Source organism: Saimiri boliviensis, chromosome 12 (genome assembly GCF_048565385.1).
Source record: "Saimiri boliviensis isolate mSaiBol1 chromosome 12, mSaiBol1.pri, whole genome shotgun sequence".
In the NCBI taxonomy this organism is placed as follows: domain Eukaryota; kingdom Metazoa; phylum Chordata; class Mammalia; order Primates; family Cebidae; genus Saimiri; species Saimiri boliviensis.
In genome coordinates, this window is record NC_133460.1 from 10,891,735 (window position 1) to 10,909,541 (window position 17,807).

The 17,807-nt window shown below is 56.2% G+C and overlaps 1 protein-coding gene across 5 annotated transcripts in view; it reads left to right on the forward strand.

Annotated features, from left to right (window-relative positions):
- Window positions 1-362: 362 nt before the first annotated feature.
- LMF1 (lipase maturation factor 1) overlaps window positions 363-17,807 on the forward strand; it is a 115,257-nt gene continuing 97,812 nt past the window's right edge. For 4 of the 5 annotated variants that reach the window (XM_010338982.2, XM_074381814.1, XM_003928362.3 and 1 more), the window contains exons 1-2: window positions 363-586; window positions 16,107-16,416. In XM_010338982.2, coding sequence (XP_010337284.2) covers window positions 394-586; window positions 16,107-16,416 — 503 coding nt within the window. In that variant the 5' untranslated portion in view covers window positions 363-393. Of the gene's footprint in view, window positions 587-16,106; window positions 16,417-17,807 lie in introns of those variants that run through there. The other variant, XM_074381815.1, reaches the window with a different exon arrangement.

Below are 17,807 nucleotides of genomic sequence, written 5' to 3' on the forward strand. Positions count from 1 at the left end.
GGGTCAGCTGTGAGGCAGGGGCATGCAGTGGCAGCATCGCCAGGGTGTCCGCAGTCCACCTTCCCCAGGATGAGGGTTGGGAGGGAAGGCGCCTGGCTGGGGGAGGGCATCTGGGCCTCTGCCACGCGGACTGACAGAAAGCACGCGTGCTTGCCTGCCCCAGTGAGGTCGGGTCGGGCGATCCGCACCACCTCCCAGGTACCCAGCCCCGCGCCCTAACGGCAGCAGGGCCCAGCGAGGACTGCGAGGGACGGAGGCTCCGGGCACCTGCTTTCTGCGGGGGCGGGGCCGGCTGGAGAGGGCGGGGCCTCCCGGGCGTATGGGTGGGGCCTCTGGAGTGGGCAGGGCCGAACAGGGAGAGGCGGGGCCTCTGGGAGTGCGCCCTTCCTGCGCATGCGCCCTGACGGCCCAGCAATGGCGGCGCCCGAGGAGTCGCTGAGGAGGCGGAAAACAGGGCACTCGGACCCGCAGCCTGAGTCGCCGCCCGCGCCGGGGTGTGACCCCGCAGGCTCTCCGGCTCACCTCCACGCGGGCACCTTCTGGCTGACCCGGATCGTGCTCCTGAAGGCCCTAGCCTTCGTGTACTGTGAGTTCCAGGCGGGCCGGGACATCTGCCGGTGTCACCTCCGCGCCCCACGACCCCCGCTCTCCCTCGAGAACCCCCCACGCAGACCCCCTTCCTGCCGGGACCGGGCGAGGCGGGGCGGGTGGGGCAGGACGAGGCTTGCTGGCGACTGCGCACCCGGCCCTGCCCCTGTCGCCGGCCCCGAGCCTCCGGCCTGGGCTCCCGGGCTCCCGGGCTCCCGGCCCTACGCGCAGCGCCCAAGTTGCTCGGCCAGGACCGGCTGGGGGCTGTGCGAGGCGGGGCGGCCGGGTCCTGGACCAGGAGCTCGCAGGTGAGCTGGGCAGGTGGAGGGGCCCGCGTGCGTGCGTGGGCAGCTCGCGTGTCCGCGTCTGGCTGCGGGCGGCGGCCGGCCTGGAGAGGCGATGGCTCCTGCTGGCCGGCTCAGGGCTGTGCTGGTGGTGAAGGCTCCCACTCGTCCTGCACCCACGCCGTGCCCAGGGCCCACTGCCACTCCCGCACCGCGTGCAGCCCCTGCCAAAATCCGGGGAGCCGCCTTCGCGCCTCCTGAGGGCCCGGGGAAGGTGACTGGCTGGTTGTGGTGACACCCCCCATGGGCACCGAGCAAGGAGAACTGCCCAGACCCAGGCGCAACTAGTGCCTGAAGAATATCTTCGTTTACAGTGTTATTACTCAGCGGTTTCCTCTATGTGATTCTTTATAATCACATAGTATAGAATTCATGCCTGCAGTGTAACTGACTGCTTACATATATCCAGTTTATATAATCATACTTAGTACTTATATCTAGCATCCTTAGTCCCATATAACCTTTCTATATAATCATACAGGTATTGTAGTCGGAGCTGTACTGACACATTTAGTGCTGATTTATAGAATGCTTCCGTAGAACCATGTAGTCATTTATAGTAGGAGGACGCCTAGAGCAGTCACAGAACAGAAGCAATACATGGGAAAACAGCCAGACCAGGACAAGAACCAAAGACCCAAGTGGTGGCGTCCCTGTCTGAAAGGGCATATGCTGTATGCAGGCTTGGAGCAAGAGCCGCGCTCCTCCTGATAAAGGAGTTGTAGAACCTCGCATCCAGTTCCTGTGGAAAGTCGGCCTCGGGCCTGAGATCCTGGAAATAACCGAGGGAGAAGAACCGCTCTGGTGTGACCAGTCACGTGGCTGTACACCCTGTCAGTCTTTTCTCGTTTCTGTGCCAGCTCAAATCATCCTCCCATAAATATCTTAAGAGCACAAGCCTTTCAGCTCCCACTGCATTGGCTTACAGTAGCCTATTAGAAATACTTTGAAGTCTCCCACCCCCAGATAAGAAGTGTTGCACACGACACCTGTTGCACACAGCCCACCTCCTTGCCTTGGTGACCTAATGGGGGTGGACCCCCTTTCTGTACACAACCCTCTACTGTGCACAGCATGGCCACGTACTGTGCACAGCCCATCTCTCTGCACAGGTGACATAAAGGGGTGGCCCCCTCTCTTGTGACTCACATGATTATGTATGCCCTATCACTAAGCCTATAGATGATGACCTCACTTAGGACCCTTCCCCCTGCCTGTACCTAATAAATGCAGATGCTTCTGCATGTTCGGGGCCTCGCCTGTCTCCGCTCATAGGTGGCGTGGCCCCCCGAGTCCAGCTGCTCTTCACCAGTTCTTTAGTGTCCTGTCTCTTAACACCTTGGATCCTGCACTTTGAGCACAGCATAAGGGACACCCCACGACCCTGTGAGGCCCAGCAGCCCGACAGCTGGTGGCCAGGCTGGGGTTTCTTCTTGAATGTTCTCAACTAACTCAGCCTGCCAGCAGAGGCCTGGGGCAACTCTCAGAACCTCATCAGACGCAGATTCAGCCTGCGTCTCACTCAGGGATGTGGTTGGCCCGGTCCACTGGCTGAGACCCTTCACCCCGCAGCTGTGTGGCGCCCACCTGTGCAGCCTGCAGAGCAGAGTTCTGAGTAAAGTCAGTTCACGCTGAAAACCTCTGGACCCCCTGGCCAGGGGCAGCTGGCGATTCCACCTCCCTTTCATCCACCCCAGTCCCTACAGCCCAGAACTGGTTTGAAAGAGAGTGGTCCTGTGATCATGGGGACGTCAGTGGACACGTGGGTACATGTTTCATAAGGCCAATCTGTTGGCAGCAACGAAGGCCGAACTCTGAAACTCTCGAATGAGCCTGGAAGTGAGGGGAGAGTGCCAGGCAGAGATGCAGCCAGCGGGCGCGTGGGCAGCCACCCTTCCACAGGGCTCCGGAGCTGCTGGCCCAGACGTCGCCCAAGCGTGGTTGTAGGCTGTGGGCATCTGTGCATCTCCTTTGATCACTCCTTTGCACAGCTTTTGTCCCACACATATCGCAGGACGTTTGGTAGTGTCTCTGTGCTGAAGCGGTGCTCACTCTGACGTTTTGTGTGGTAACACAGGCTACCTCCTGGTGCAAAGAGATGCGCTGTTCACTACGAGGCTTTCTGTGAGACTACAATATCAGCGTCCGCTCCATCTCTCTTTCTTTCAAGCAATTATTTTATTTTGAGGCAGAGTCTCACTCTGTCACCCAGGCTGGAGTGCAGTGGCACTGTGTCGGCTCACCGCAACCTCCTCCTGGGTTTAAGCAATTCTCCGCCTCAGCCTCCCGAGTACCTGGGATTACAGGCGCCTACCACCACACCCGGCTATGTTTTTTTTTTTTTTTTTTTGAGACGGAGTTTCGCTCTTGTTACCCAGGCTGGAGTGCAATGGCACGATCTCGGCTCACTGCAACCTCCGCCTCCTGGGTTCAGGCAATTCTGCCTCAGCCTCCTGAGTAGCTGGGATTACAGGCACGTGCCACCATGCCCAGCTAATTTTTTTGTATTTTTAGTAGAGACAGGGTTTCACCATGTTGACCAGGGTGGTCTCGATCTCTTGACCTCGTGATCCACCCGCCTCGGCCTCCCAAAGTGTTTTAAAATATTTTTAGTGGAAACAGGGTTTCACCATGTTGGCCAGGCTGGTCTCGAACTCCTGACCTCAGGTGATCCGCCTGCCTCAGCCTCCCAAAGTGCTGGATTACAGGCGTGAGCCACCGCTCCCAGCCTGTAATTATTTTAAAAGGTAGCTCTTCCCTCCATAGTATAAAACGGTCATTCTAAATGTTGATGCTGTCACTTAGCACACAAGGAAATAGAGAGAAAGGAAAGTCGAAGCCGCGAGGCGCTAATAGGCCTTCCGCAGGGGAGCCGGAGATACAGTGGGCAGTCCCTGCGGCCTTGCCTCCTGAGCCCAGCTTCGTAAAACCCGCTGAGCCTCTTTCAAATGAGCCAAGGCTCCTTTGATCTCCGCAGGGATTCTCTGTTCAGTTCAGAAGGAACCACTTTTAAACCACTGGGCCAAGCGGATATTTAAAGGCTGGTGTCCAGCGTTGAACATTTCTCTTTGACGTATGCAAGTTTTTCTCTCTTGTGAGTAACTACATTTGGGGTAGAATCAGTGTTTTCTGCTGTATCAAAGAACCAGTTTCCCATTTTGCAGGGACACGGTTTTCTGGCTGAGATGGCCCAGGCAAGCAGGCAGTCATCCTGCACTTATCTCCTTCTAGAGGGTTCTGGATTTTACTGGGACCGCGAGCTACTCCCTGTTCCTCAGAATCCCAGGGTTTTCCAAGTTGCCATAGGGGTTCTCCAAATATTTCACTGGATGTTGAATTTTACAATGTTTGTAGCTATCAAAACACTTGTAATTAAACACACAACCAAATGTGTTCTGCAGAAACTCCCCTTGTTAAGAGATGTTGAACTGAGACAGGCTTGCCTTGGGCACATGGTCTCAGCAGCCATGTAATAAAGATATAAAGATCAGGAGAACACAGAAACACCTGCTCTGTCAGAGAAGCCTCAAAGCCAGACCCGCAGAGGCCGGCTGCTGTGTGGGTGTGTAGGTGTCAGGGTGTGCTCACCACACATGGATGTGCGTGCCGCGAGCGTCCTGGGGTGTCTGCCCTGCCCTGCCCTGCCTTCTGTGGGGGCCAGAGCGTGTTACTGGCGGAAAGCTGCGTTTTCCCAGGCTCGGAGTTAAAGCCCCCCGTCGTGCAGTCTCTAGCACGATTACTGAGTTGAACAGATGGTGACGTACCACCTTGCCCGGTGCTGACCTCCTGGTGCCAGCATCGCTACCCCCGGTGGACAGTGAGGAAGCAGGGTCAGCCACTGGCCGGCTGTGCAGCAAGTGTCCATGGACCCTGGAACTCCGCCCTGCCCCTCATTAACTGTGCTGTGCGGCCTGTATGTCCTGCATGCCGGATTCACATCTGGGCAGCGGCTTTCTCAGGCCGTGAGGGCCCCTGGGAGGACCGAGGCTGCCGAGGTGGTTGGGGACGGCAGACGCTGAGCATCCCCTCGGCACAGATGCCACTCCCAGGAGTAGCTGAAGTCCAGATAAGTAAGCTTGTGACAGGAGTTTCCGGCCTGAGCAGCAGGACCCGGGTGCTGTGTTCTTGGTGTAGGGGCAGTGCCGGCTGCCATGGGTGCCGGGGCCTCCTGCAGTCAGGCCTGCTGCCGCCTGTGTGCCCAGTGAGGAAACTGATCTCGAGAGTGGGCACCATGCCCAGGGTCCCGGGGACAGGGCAGAGTAGCTTGGCCAGAACCTTCACTGTCCTATGGCAGGGCCCCCCCAGGGTCGTGCGCTGTCCTTGTGGCCCTGCAGAAGATTGAGGCTGGCACTGGCCAACCCTGCAGTGTGAGGGCATGTGTGGCAGACAGCTGGTCTGGGGCCTCATCAGCCAGGCTGGCCCCTGGATGCTTGAAATATCCCTCCCAGGGGGCCTGGGCAGGTCGGGCCATGGGCGGCCACGGGCAGCTTGGGCTAGACTCGTGGAATTTCCGGAGCCCTGCGTCTGTTACAGCTCCAGTGGGTAGAGCTGGGCCCCTGATGAGGCGGAGGGAAGGACGGCCTTTCAGGTGCTCCTGAGGACGCCCTAGGCCAGAGCTGCCCACGCCAGCCGGGTTCTCCAGACTGAACTCATGCTGTTTTACTACTGACGAGAGTCACTTAGAATATGTACACGGTGCATTTCCACTGCCTCACAACTGAGGTGTTATCTGGAAATGCTGTAATTACAGTTGGTCAGAATTGGGTTGATTGCAGTTCACTGCAGAGAACTTTCTGGAAACTTGTGACAGGTGGAAGCCACGCCTTAGCTGTGTGGCCTTGGCCAAGCTGCTCATCAAGACCTTCCTGTCACCGATGAGGTGAGAGTGACCAGGCGGGCTGTCCTGAGGCTGACGTGGGACCCCCCGCATGCGCTCTTCCTGAAAGGCGGACCAAGGACACGCTGGCCCCGGAGACAGCTCTTAGGCAACCAGGGTACATCTGAACGTTGGAAAGGACATTTACTTTGACATCCAAACATTTATGAGATATTTTTACAATGGGATTTGTAGGTGACGGTGAAATGAAGGCTGGGCGGTGGTGGCGTTTGCAGACTGACTTTGCCGACTGGCACTTCATGGGTGCCATGGTGTCCGTGCAGAGACACTTCGGTCACGTGTTTGTTGGGGCCCAGCCCTGGACAGGCCCAGGAGGGACCACTCCAGCCCGGGCTGGCCGCCCAGTGCCTGCACAGGGCGTGAGTGCTGAAGCCCCCTGCTACCTCTGGGGCAGATGTCGCCTGCGCTGGTTGCAGTGAGAGGCTAGAACCCCAGCCGATGAGCCGTGGTGCCTGCACTGCTCCCGCGGTGTACCCGCCACGTGGGGCATCTCCTCCTGACCGTGTCCTCTGCGTCCCCGGGCATGAGCTGCCCTCGTTCTCCCCGTGGCTGCCCTTGCCCTGTAGCCTTCAGACCAGACTTAGGCCTTGTGACGTGTGGGCTCCTGACCCCAGCCGGGCTGGCTGCTGGAGCCCTGCTCTCTGCTCCCTTTGCTGTTGGCACGGCTGATATTGTCCCGGTTCCAGTGTTGTTCTTGTGCCTGTCTCCCTCCAGTGCTTGCAGTCAGGGAGGGGGCTTTCTTCAGACCTCTGTCCCCTGTCTTCTAGGAGCATCTCCCGCTCAGTGAAATGTGCCTAACCTGTAGCAGGTGGTATCTACCAGGGCTTAGTGTCAGCGTAGGACACTTTTCTAGCCATGTGCCCCCCACCCCCGCCTCTGGACCTGAGGTGTGGCCCAGCAGGACAGATACGGCCACAGTCCTCCTTTGGTTGCGTTCGTACTTCCTGGGCTGCTCTTGTCTTCCTGTTTGCTGGTGGATTCTCTTTTTGCTGGAGTGTATCCCCAGGCGGCTTTTCCAGAAAGGACCCACTTGCCCAGGTCTGCAATTCACCATCAAAGCCGCTTTCCCTCAGAGCTTTGCAACATTCAGGAGGCATCTTCAAGCATCTGACTCTTGTTCTTCCCCCTGGAAGCTTCTAGAGTCTCAGTGCCTTGCCCTCCTGCTTTCCACTGTTGCTCTCTGTCCTGATTATTTATCGAGGAGTCTCTGAGGCTCTTTTTCTCTCTCTCACAGTGGCCTTGATGAGCTCTTCAACCTCAAGACTTGTCCTGGCTCTGGATGAGGCTGTTCTGGCCCCACCCCAATCTGCTCACATGCTCCAAACACCGCCCACCCCAGCTGGGTTCTGACCAAGGTGGGTGGGGGCCGCTCTCCTGTCTGGCTTCACAGCTTGGGCGGGAACCTGGAAAAGTCCCTTGATGAAGCTGAGTGGAGAAGAACAGGGGTTCCCCCCGGGCCCTGGGAGCCGAGCACCACAGGGAACCCACCGATTGCCTGGGTTGCCCACGGTTGCCCAGCCAGGCGAGCGGTGGGTTCCGTGTGGTGTGCACTCGCCCGCCACGCACACAGTGATGGAGTAATGGGGACAGGCTGGGCTGCGGAAGGAGTGCCCGCCGCTGGCAGGAATGGAGGTTTTCATGCCGTCTCCAGCTCCACATGGGCATGTTGAGTCCCTGGGGTAGATTTATTTTGAAAATCCGACTGCTAGGGGATCTCCATGCTAGTTTTGTCCTTCGGGTGCGGAGGCCTGTGCGCTGCGCCATGTGGTCTGTACTGTGCGCCGCTCACGACCCTTCCTTCCCATGTTCCACGTGGGGCAGTTTTAGCCCCTCTCCCTGCAGCTGTCCCGGGAGGTCGGGCGTGGTGAGATGGGTAGCGTGTCTCTGAGTCTCGCCACAGCCCTGCTAGCTTGGCATCCTCCTCAGATGGCACCCAAGGGGCAGCGGTGACGTGGCAGGCAGAATTGTTTCACCCGTGTTTGCTAAACTCTCAGCTGTTCTTCAGAAAATGTGAGGAGAAAATGAAACCAAAAAGAATACTGGAAACCGTGCCCAATTTGGTTTTGTTCTGAGCTTTCCGTGGCTCTAAGAGCTCATGGGAAATGAGTTGTTTCTCTCTTCGCCAGGCCACTTGAGTTCTAATGAAATGCACCACTTGCTTTTACAAGTTCTTCTATAAAATGCTTGCTCGTTTGAAAAGCAGACAGCACTGCCCTACCTTGGAGCTCTGCAGCACATGCTTTAAAGAAAAAATACCTGAGGTCCCGGGGCAAAGGCCCAGCATCTGACCACGGTTGGGAAGAACCATCCAACAGAGAACACCGCTTCTGGGCTGGTTCTGTTTTAATTTTACAACAATTTATCCAAAAAGAGAAAACTAATTTTTTTTCTTTCTGATTCTTTGTTTTTGTTTTTGTTTTTGAGATGGAGTTTTGCTCTTCTGTCCAGGCTGGAGTGCAGCGGCGCGATCTCAGCTCACTGTAACCTCTGCCTTCCAGGTTCAAGCAATTCTCCTGCCGCAGCTTCCTGAGTAGCTGGGATTATAGGTGTGTGCCATCACGCCTTGCTGGCCATGCCTGCTGTTGGCTGCTTGTGTGACATGGTATTTCCTGGTTGCAGCTCCCAGGTCAGGCTAAGGGTCCCCGTGAGAGGCAGGTGGTCGCCATGGCTCCCTGTCACCTCCGCATGGGGTGGTGAGGGGGCTTTCCAAAGCTTGGCTGGTTGGTTAGTTTTGCTCTGAGAGCCTGTGATTTTTCGACATTTTTGCTGCTTCTTTTTATGTAGCTATTTTTATAACATGAGTAGAGATTGAAATAGCTTTTTTCGCTGAAATCTCAGTTCAGTCTGTCTTCATTTTTCCGGATAAGCGGGAAGTAGGTTATGTGTCCTGCCCTGGAGTCACTGATTGAGGCTGTTGCCTTGGTGAGGCCACATCTTGTTTTCCTGTGTGGCCCCGGAGTTTGCACTGTGGTGAGGGACAGGGCGCATCCACCGTCCAGCCAGTGCCGATTAGGTCCCTGTGGGAAAGGGGTCCCAGCTCCGAGGAGGGCTGGGTCCTGGAGTGTGCAGGGGCTGAACAGTCACCACCTGTGTTTCTCCCACCAGCAGACAGGCCAAAACATACATAGGCACATGCCTGTACACATGTGCATACATGTATACATGTGCATAGTGCACACACATACACTTGCACATGAATGCGTACATGTATATACATGTACACACATACACACAGGCATATACATGTAGGCATGTGCACACGTGCACACACGGATATATGCACATGCACCCACATATACGCATGCACACGTGCACACACGGAGACCCACACACATGTATGTGTGTGCACTCATGCACACACGGAGGCTCGCACACATGCGCATACATGTATACATGAGCACATGCATACACACATGCACACAGGATGTATGCATGCACATATGTGCACGCACATACATGCATACATGTGCACACGTGGACACATGCACACGGAGACCTGCACGCATGCACATACTTGTATGTGTGTGCACATGTGTACAGAGACCATACGGCTCACACATGTACACATGCACATACATGTATGCATGTGTACACAGATAGCGGCACATATGCACATAAACGTATGCATGTGCACACTTGTATGCACACAGACACCTACATGTGTGCATATGTCTGCAGACGTGTACACACGCTCATGGAGACCTTCGGACATGCACATACATGCATACATGTGCAAGCGTGCACACACAGACCTGTACACATGTACACACAGATGTCTGCACATGTGCACATTCATGTATACATATGCACATATGTACAGACACCTGCACACACAGGTACACACACCGGCCTGAGCTCCTGTGGAAGCTGCTGGTGCAGACCCTGCACATGTGGTTGCTGGGGCTGAGGGGCCCTGCTGCAGCCTGTCCTCTCTGTTAGTAGGAAGGTCAGGGCTCGCGACTCAGGTCCCTTCTGCTGGTGGTGGAGGCAGGAGGGGTGTGGGGAGCCGCCTTCTGCAGCCCCATGTCCTGTCCCATGTCCATCCTGCATCGTGCCCCATGTCCCACCCCATGTCTGCTCTGTTTCCCACCCTGTGTCTGACATGTGCCTGCCCTTTCTCCACCGTGTGTCCTCCCCATGTCCCACCTGTGTCCACCCTGTGTCCCTTCCCATGTCCCACCTGTGTCCACCCTGTGTCCCTTCCCATGTCCCACCTGTGTCCACCCTGTGTCCCTTCCCATGTCCCACCTGTGTCCACCCTGTGACCCTTCCCATGTCCTACCCTGTGTCCACCCTGTGTCCCTTCCCATGTCCCACCTGTGTCCACCCTGTGTCCCTTCCCATGTCCCACCTGTGTCCACCCTGTGTCCCTTCCCATGTCCCACCTGTGTCCACCCTGTGTCCCTTCCCATGTCCCACCTGTGTCCACCCTGTGTCCCTTCCCATGTCCCACCTGTGTCCACCCTGTGACCCTTCCCATGTCCTACCCTGTGTCCACCCTGTGTCCCTTCCCATGTCCCCCACCTGTGTCCACCCTGTGTCCCTTCCCATGTCCCACCTGTGTCCACCCTGGGTCCCTTCCCATGTCCCACCCTGTGTCCACCCTGTGACCCTTCCCATGTCCTACCCTGTGTCCACCCTGTGTCCCTTCCCATGTCCCACCTGTGTCCACCCTGTGTCCCTTCCCATGTCCCACCCTGTGTCCAACCTGTGTCCCTCCCCATGTCCACCCTCTTCCTCCTCACTTCGAGCTGCCCCCCACTGATCTGCCATCCCCAACCCCTTTAGGGGTCACCAGCCTGGCCCTTTTGTCACCCAGTGCCCTGCCGTGCTCTGCCTGTGGCCCTGCCCCACTGCTCTGCAGGGAGGCTGCTCCCAGCTCTTCATGCCAGGCACTGACGGTGCAGAGGGTCTTCAAGGAACCTTTACTTTTTAACGTTTTTTACTATTCACCAAACTGTGCTCAGTGGCTTTCCCATCCGTGCCCCTCCTGTTGTGGGACCCAGTTTTGTCCTGGCATCTCCTCCATCCTCCCTGGTCTCTGACAGCCTCCCAGACTTTCCTATGTTTCACTGCCTTGACCATGTCAAGCAGGCCTGCCATGGAGTCTGTAGAGTGTCCCTCACGTGGGGTCTGTCTGGTGTTTCTCACGATGACACTGGGTCATAGGTTTTGGAAGAGGCCCATAGAGGTGCAGGGCCCTTCCTGTCACACCGTATCAGGGCCCTGGCATCTGCATGGCTTTCTGATCACCTGGCCAAGGTGTGTCCGCCAGGTGTCCCCTCTATGAAGTCCCTGGTTTCCTGCTCACTCTGTCCTCTGGTGCCAGTCACTGAGTCCAGACCCTGCCTTCCAGGATTACTGTCTGCGGACGTTATGTGGAATCCCTCTGAGAAGGAGATCGTGTTACCTGTTTGTGGTCATTTGTTTTGACACTATGGACCCATGCCCATTTATTTTCACTCTGGTGGGTAATACAGCACCATCACTGTGAGTTGTGTCTGGACTGTGATCCAGTGTTGTGACTCTGAGTCAGTGTCCGGGTTGTGATCCAGTGTTGTCGCTGTGAATCCGTGTCCGTGTGTTGTGATCCGGTGTTGTCACTGTGAGTCCGTGTCCGGATTGTGATCCAGTGTTGTGACTGTGAGTTCGTGTCTGGGTTGTAATCCAGTGTCGTCAGGGTGAGTCTGTGTCTGTGTTGTGATCTGGTGTCGTTACTGTGAGTCTGTGTCCGGGTCGTGATCCAGCGTCGTCGCTGTGAGTCCGTGTCCGGGTTGTGATCCGGCGTCGTCACTGTGAGTCTGTGTCCGGGTTGTGATTGGTTTTGTCACTGTGAGTCCGTGTCCGGGTTGTGATCCGGCGTCGTCACTGTGAGTCCGTCCGTGTCTGGGTTGTGATCCAGCATCGTCACTGTGAGTCTGTCCATGTCCGGGTTGTGATCCGGTGTCGTCGCTGTGAGTCCGTGTCCGGGTTGTGATCCGGTGTCGTCACTGTGATTCCGTGTCTCGGCTGTGATTGGTTTTGTCACTGTGAGTCCGTGTCTGGGTTGTGATCCGGCATCGTCACTGTGAGTCTGTCCATGTCTGGGATGTGATCCGGTGTCATCGCTGTGAGTCCGTGTCTGGGTTGTGATCTGGCGTCATCACTGTGAGTCCGTGTCCGGGTTGTGATCTGGCGTTGTCACTGTGAGTCCATGTCTGGGTTGTGATTGGTTTCGTCACTGTGAGTCCGTGTCTGGGTTGTGATCCAGTTTCTTCACTGTGAGTCTGTGTCCGGGTTGTGACCCAGTGTCGCTGTGAGCCTGTGTCCGCGTTGTGATCCGGTGTTGTCACTGTGAGTCTGTGTCTGGGTTGTGATCCAGTGTCATCACTGTGAGTCCGTGTCCAGGGTGCGATTGGTGTCGTCACTGTGAGTCCGTGTCCAGGTTTTAATCCGGTATTGTCACTGTGAGTCTGTGTCCAGGTTGTGATCCAGTGTCGTCACTGTGAGTCTGTGTCCGGGTTGTGATCCCGTGTCATCACTGTGAGTTTGCTGCTCAGCTCTCCGGCTTTGGCCGTGGTGTCTCTCCGTACTTCCTGCGTCTTTCGCGTGCCTCTTTTACTTGAGCCCTCCCAGCTTTCCGGATGCTGCCGGCCCAGCTTCTGTTTCCCTGCCCAGCCCTAGAATCAGCTGTTTCTCTAGGGAACCCTGGTTCTTTTTAGGGGAGCATAGAAACTCTGATCCGGGCTCTGCGAGGGCCGTTGCTACTGGGGAGTCACGGCGGCTAGCCCTCTTGCTGGGCAGAGCTGTGCTCTGTCACTGCCTCATATCGCAGACGTGGTTGTTTCTCTGTCGTATCCACCCATCTGTAAGTGTATGACGGTGAACCTGGTCCATGCCTCTGTCTCTGACTGTCACCTGGCATACAGCGTATGCAGCCTTCCCTTCTGGCTCATCTGAATCCTCCCACTCTGCCAGTGAGAACCTGGCTCCCCCTACTCCTCTAGCGTTTCCTCAGCCCTGGTGCATGTGCACAGACTGTCCACCCAGGCCCCGGGAAGAGTGCTGGCGTGCAGCGTTTGTGTACAGCTTCTGTGTGCTGTGTCTTCGCTCAGACCAGTTTCTGGGGCTGCTCAGGCGGCTCCTGCCCTCTGGTCGGTGTGGTCTGACTCACCTTTGTGCGTGTGGAGCCTGCACTCCATCTGCGTCCCCCGACCTGTTGGTTGGGTCTTTCCCCAGTACTTTGTGTGCGTCAAAGTTGATCTCGTGTAATGCTCAGTGCTGTGGGCTTGCCAAGTGCATCGAGAGCTCTATCCCCCAGCTTCAGCCCCCAAGTCCCCCGTGCATGGGGGTGACCACTACCCCCAGCAGCCCTTGGCATGCCCGGGTGTGTCTTCCATCCCTCCGGTTTCACCTTTTCCAGCGTGACGTACGAATGGCCTCACACAGCGCGTAGCCTGTTGGGTCTGGATGCTTTTACTTAGCAGCATGCACTTGCATCCATCCAGCTCGTTGCCTGAACCAGCAGCTCCTGCATTCTTACCTGGGAGTGTTCCTCTGTGGCCCCAGTGCTCCCCCGGTGATTTATCTGCGTCCACTTTGAAGGACGTCTTCCTCGTTTCTGGCTTTTAGTGACGATGAGCAGAGCTGCTGTGAGCATCTGCACGAGGCTTCGGTGTGAACGCGTTTCCAGGTGGAGCCTGAGAGGCTCAGTGGCTGGGCTGTAAGGCCACCCTTCATTCCCTGGGTGAGACGTTACCTGCCGGCCATCCACGGCGGCATGCCACAGGCATCCCCAGCACAGCGAGGGCACCCGTGCTGTCCAGAACCTTCCAGAGCGTGGGACACTGTCCGTTTTTAATCACTCTGGCCACAGGGACACGTGTGGTGACGTCACATGGTGGTTTTAGCCGGCATTTCCCCGTGACGCATGACGCTGAGCGCCTTTTTACATTATGTGCTGTCTGGACCCCTTGTCCTGTGAGAAGCAGACTGCTGCCATGTCCGTTGAGGTCTGTGGCCTGTGTCTCTTCTTCCCACCCTTAACCCTGGGCTGTTTGTCTTCTAACGATCGAGGTTAAGAGCACTTTGAATATTCTAGATACAAATCCTTTATCCGAAGTGTGATTTGCCAGTACTTTCTTCCCTTCTGTGGCTTGTTGCTTCACTCTGTGAAAACCAGGTTTTGCAGACAGAAGTTCTTCATTTTGATAAGTTCGGTTGACAGTTTTCTCTCCCAGATGATGCCTCTGGTGTCGCCTCTGAGGACTGGCTGCCAGGCCCGCCACGGAGTTTCCGCTGCGCTTCCGTCTGGAAGCCTCGCGCTCCCGTGCTTCACGTTTAGGCCTGCGATCCTTTGTCAGCTGGCTTTTGTGTACGCTGTGAAGTGTGTGCAGGCCCGTCTTCTTCCATGTGGACATCTATTTGTTCCTGCATCACTGTCAGAGACTTTGGTTTGTGTTTTAAGTATTTTGTAGAGACTGGATCTCACGCCGTTGCCCGGGCTGCTATGGAACTCCTGGGCTCAAGCAGTCCTCCTGCCTTGGCCTCCCAAAGTGCTGGGCTGACAGGCGTGGGCCACCGCTCCCGGCCCAAGGCTGTTCTTTCTCTGTGGAGTTGTCTTCGAACCTTTGTCAGCATGTGTTCACTCTGCGTGTTGGGTTGGGCGCCGGGGGTGGGGGGTCTGTGTCTGGGCCCCCTCTTCCATTCCACTGAGTTCTGTGGCCCTTCTTAACCAACACTATGCTGTATTCATGTGGTCTCCATTAGCTTTTTACTGAGTCTTGAAACTGGGTAACATGAGTTCTCACCTCTGTTCTTTTCCAGATGATTCTGACTATTTTGGTGCCTTTGCCCTCCCGTGTACCTTCTAGAATCAGCTTATCAGTGTCTGCAGAAGCACACACTGGGTGCTTTGGTTCAGATTGTGCTGAATTTATGAATAAAATGGACACTTAATGATTTTGATCCTTCCAGTGCATGAAGATGGTCTGTCTCTTCATAGGTTTGGATCTTGTTTGGGTTTTTTTTTGATCGGTGGTTTGTAGTTTTCCGTATGCAGACTCTGTTTACATTTTTTAGATTTATAAATGCATGGGAGAAGTATAAGTGCCAGCTTCCTACGTGTCTATGCAGACTCTCACCCCAAACCAGCATGCACAGCTACACGGACACTGACCCCAAACCAGCTTCCTGCACGCAGTAGGAGGCCACGTGTACTTTGGGCTCGCTCTTGTGATTTTTATGTATCATTATGCAATATATTCCTTTATCCCTGTGTCCTTCCTTATTCTTAAATCTACTTTTTTTTTTTTTTGAAATGGAGTCTCACTCTGTCGCCCAGACTGGAGTGCAGTGGCACAATCTCGGCTCACTGCAACCTCTGCCTTCTGGGTTCAAGTGGTTCTCCTGCCTCAGCCAGCAAAGTAGCCGGGACTACAGGCGTGTGCCACCACACTCAGCTAATCTTTGTATTTTTAGTAGAAACGGGGTTTCGCCTTGTTGGTCAGGCTGGTCTCAAACTCTTTGACCTCAGGCCTCCCAAAGTGCTGGGATTACAGGTGTGAGCCACCGCACCTGGCCACGTCTACTTTCTGTGATGTTACAGAGCCACTCCAGCTTTCTTTTCTTTGTTGTTACACGTTTTGTAGCCATCATGAACTAGGTCAGGCTGGGGCTCACACTTGGGTGGTATGTGTTTTTTACTTTTAGCCTACTCCTTCATTCTTCACCTTTGCACACGGGCACGCGGTGCTCTCCCTGTCGGCGTCTCTGGGTGGACGCTCAGCGTTCCGCAGACACTGAGGATGAAGGTGCTGTTGTGGGGGTGGGCACTGTTGGACGTGAAACCAGAGGCCTGTGGTTTTCGTGGAGGGTGCGTGTGGCTTACCTGCAGGCAGTAGCCACCGAGCCCTGTGGAGTGTGCTGGGAGAGACACCACTGACCGTAGCCTGGGTCAGCGGGGTGCGTTTCATCGTGAGGAATGCTGCCCACAGGGCAGGTGGTCAGCCAGCTGTCTGTGCGCAGCAGGCATGGATTTCACATGAACACGTCTGGTTTACTCACACGTGTTTGCATATACACACACACTGCGTCTTCTGCAGGTTGGCTTTTCCAGCATTTCCCCCAAGGTTGTGAGAAAGTACTCAGACTCTTGAGTCTGAGGTTTGAACCCCAAACCGTCGGCCAGCCGGCACCTCCCCTTCCCGCCCCGCCCCGCCCTGCACGTCTGAGCAGCGCCCATGGGGTCCACACGTTTTGTTCATAGTCACGCTCATTTGGTCTTCTTTTTCTTCCAGTTGTGGCGTTCCTGGTGGCTTTCCATCAGAACAAGCAGCTGATTGGAGACAGGGGGCTTCTCCCCTGCAGAGCATACCTGAGGAGCGTCCAGCAGTACTTCCAGGGCAGGGTGGGCTGGGAAGCCCTCAGCTATGCACCCACCGTCCTCTGGCTGATGGACTGGTCAGACATGAACTCCAACCTGGACCTGCTGGCTCTCCTGGGACTGGGCGTCTCAGCCTTCGTCCTGATCACGGGCTGCGCCAACATGCTTCTCATGGCGGCCCTCTGGGGCCTCTACACGTCCCTGGTCAATGTGGGCCAGATCTGGTGAGTAGGAGGAGCGGGTGCTTGGGGATCAGGGCTTCTGTCACTCAGGAGGGTGTCCTCATCTTACTCAGGCCGAGGCAGAGCGGCCAGTCCACCAGCCAGAGCAGCTGTTCTTCCTCGGGTTAAACCCCAACTCTTTGCAGTGGCTCAACCTTGTGTAAGGGACTGCGTTGCTAGCGGGCTGGAGGCACAGCACTGGGAGAGGGAGGCAAAAGCAGCGGCTCCGTGTTTGTGTGGACGTGGAGGAGGCCGATGTGGGTGTGTGTGTGTGTGGACGTGGAGGAGGCTGGTGTGGGGTGTAGGGTGTGTGTGTGGACATGGAGGAGGCTGGTGTGGCTGTGTGTGTGTGGACGTGGAGGAGGCTGGTGTGGGGTGTGTGTGTGGACGTGGAGGAGGCTGGTGTGGGGTGTGTGTGTGGACGTGGAGGAGGCTGGTGTGGGGTGTGTGTGTGGACGTGGAGGAGGCTGGTGTGGGTGTGTGTGGACGTGTAGGAGGCTGGTGTGGATGTGTGTGGACACGGAGGAGGCTGGTGTGGGGGGGTGTGTGTGGACGTGGAGGAGGCTGGTGTGGGTGTGTGTGTGGATGTGTAGGAAGCTGGTGTGGATGTGTGTGTGGACATGTAGGAGGCTGGTGTGGGTGGTGTGTGTGGACTTGGCGGAGGATGATGTGTGTGTGTGCGTGGATGTGTAGGAGGCTGATGTGGGTGTGCGTGTGTGGACGTGTAGGAAGCTGGTTGTGTGTGTGTGGACGTGTACGAGGCTGGTGTACGTATGTGTGTGTGGACGTGGAGGAGGCTGGTGTGGGGTGTGTGTGTGGACATGTAGGATGCTGGTGTGGGATGTGTGTGTGTACGTGTAGGAGGCCGGTGTGGGGTGTGTGTGTGTGGACGTGTAGGTGGCTAGTGTGGACGTGGTGTTTGTAGATATGTAGGAGGCTGGTGTGGGGTGTGTGTGTGTACGTGTAGGAGGCCGGTGTGGGGTGTGTGTGTGTGGACGTGTAGGTGGCTAGTGTGGACGTGGTGTTTGTAGATATGTAGGAGGCTGGTGTGTGTATGTGTGTGTGGACGTGGAGGAGGCTGGTGTGGGTGTGTGTGGACATGGAGCAGGCTGGTGTGTGTGTGTGTGGACGTGTAGGAGGCTGGTGTGGGTGTGTGTGGATGTGGATGAAGCTGGTGTGTGGTGTGTGTGGACATGGAGGAGGCTGGTGTGGGGTGTGTATGTGAACATGTAGAAGGCTGGTGTGTGTGTGTGTGTGGACGTGTAGGATGCTGGTGTGGGATGTGTGTGTGGATGTGTAGGAGGCCGGTGTGGGGTGTGTGTGTGTGTGGACGTGTAGGTGGCTAATGTGGACATGGTGTTTGTGGACATGTAGGAGGCTGGTGTGGGTGTATG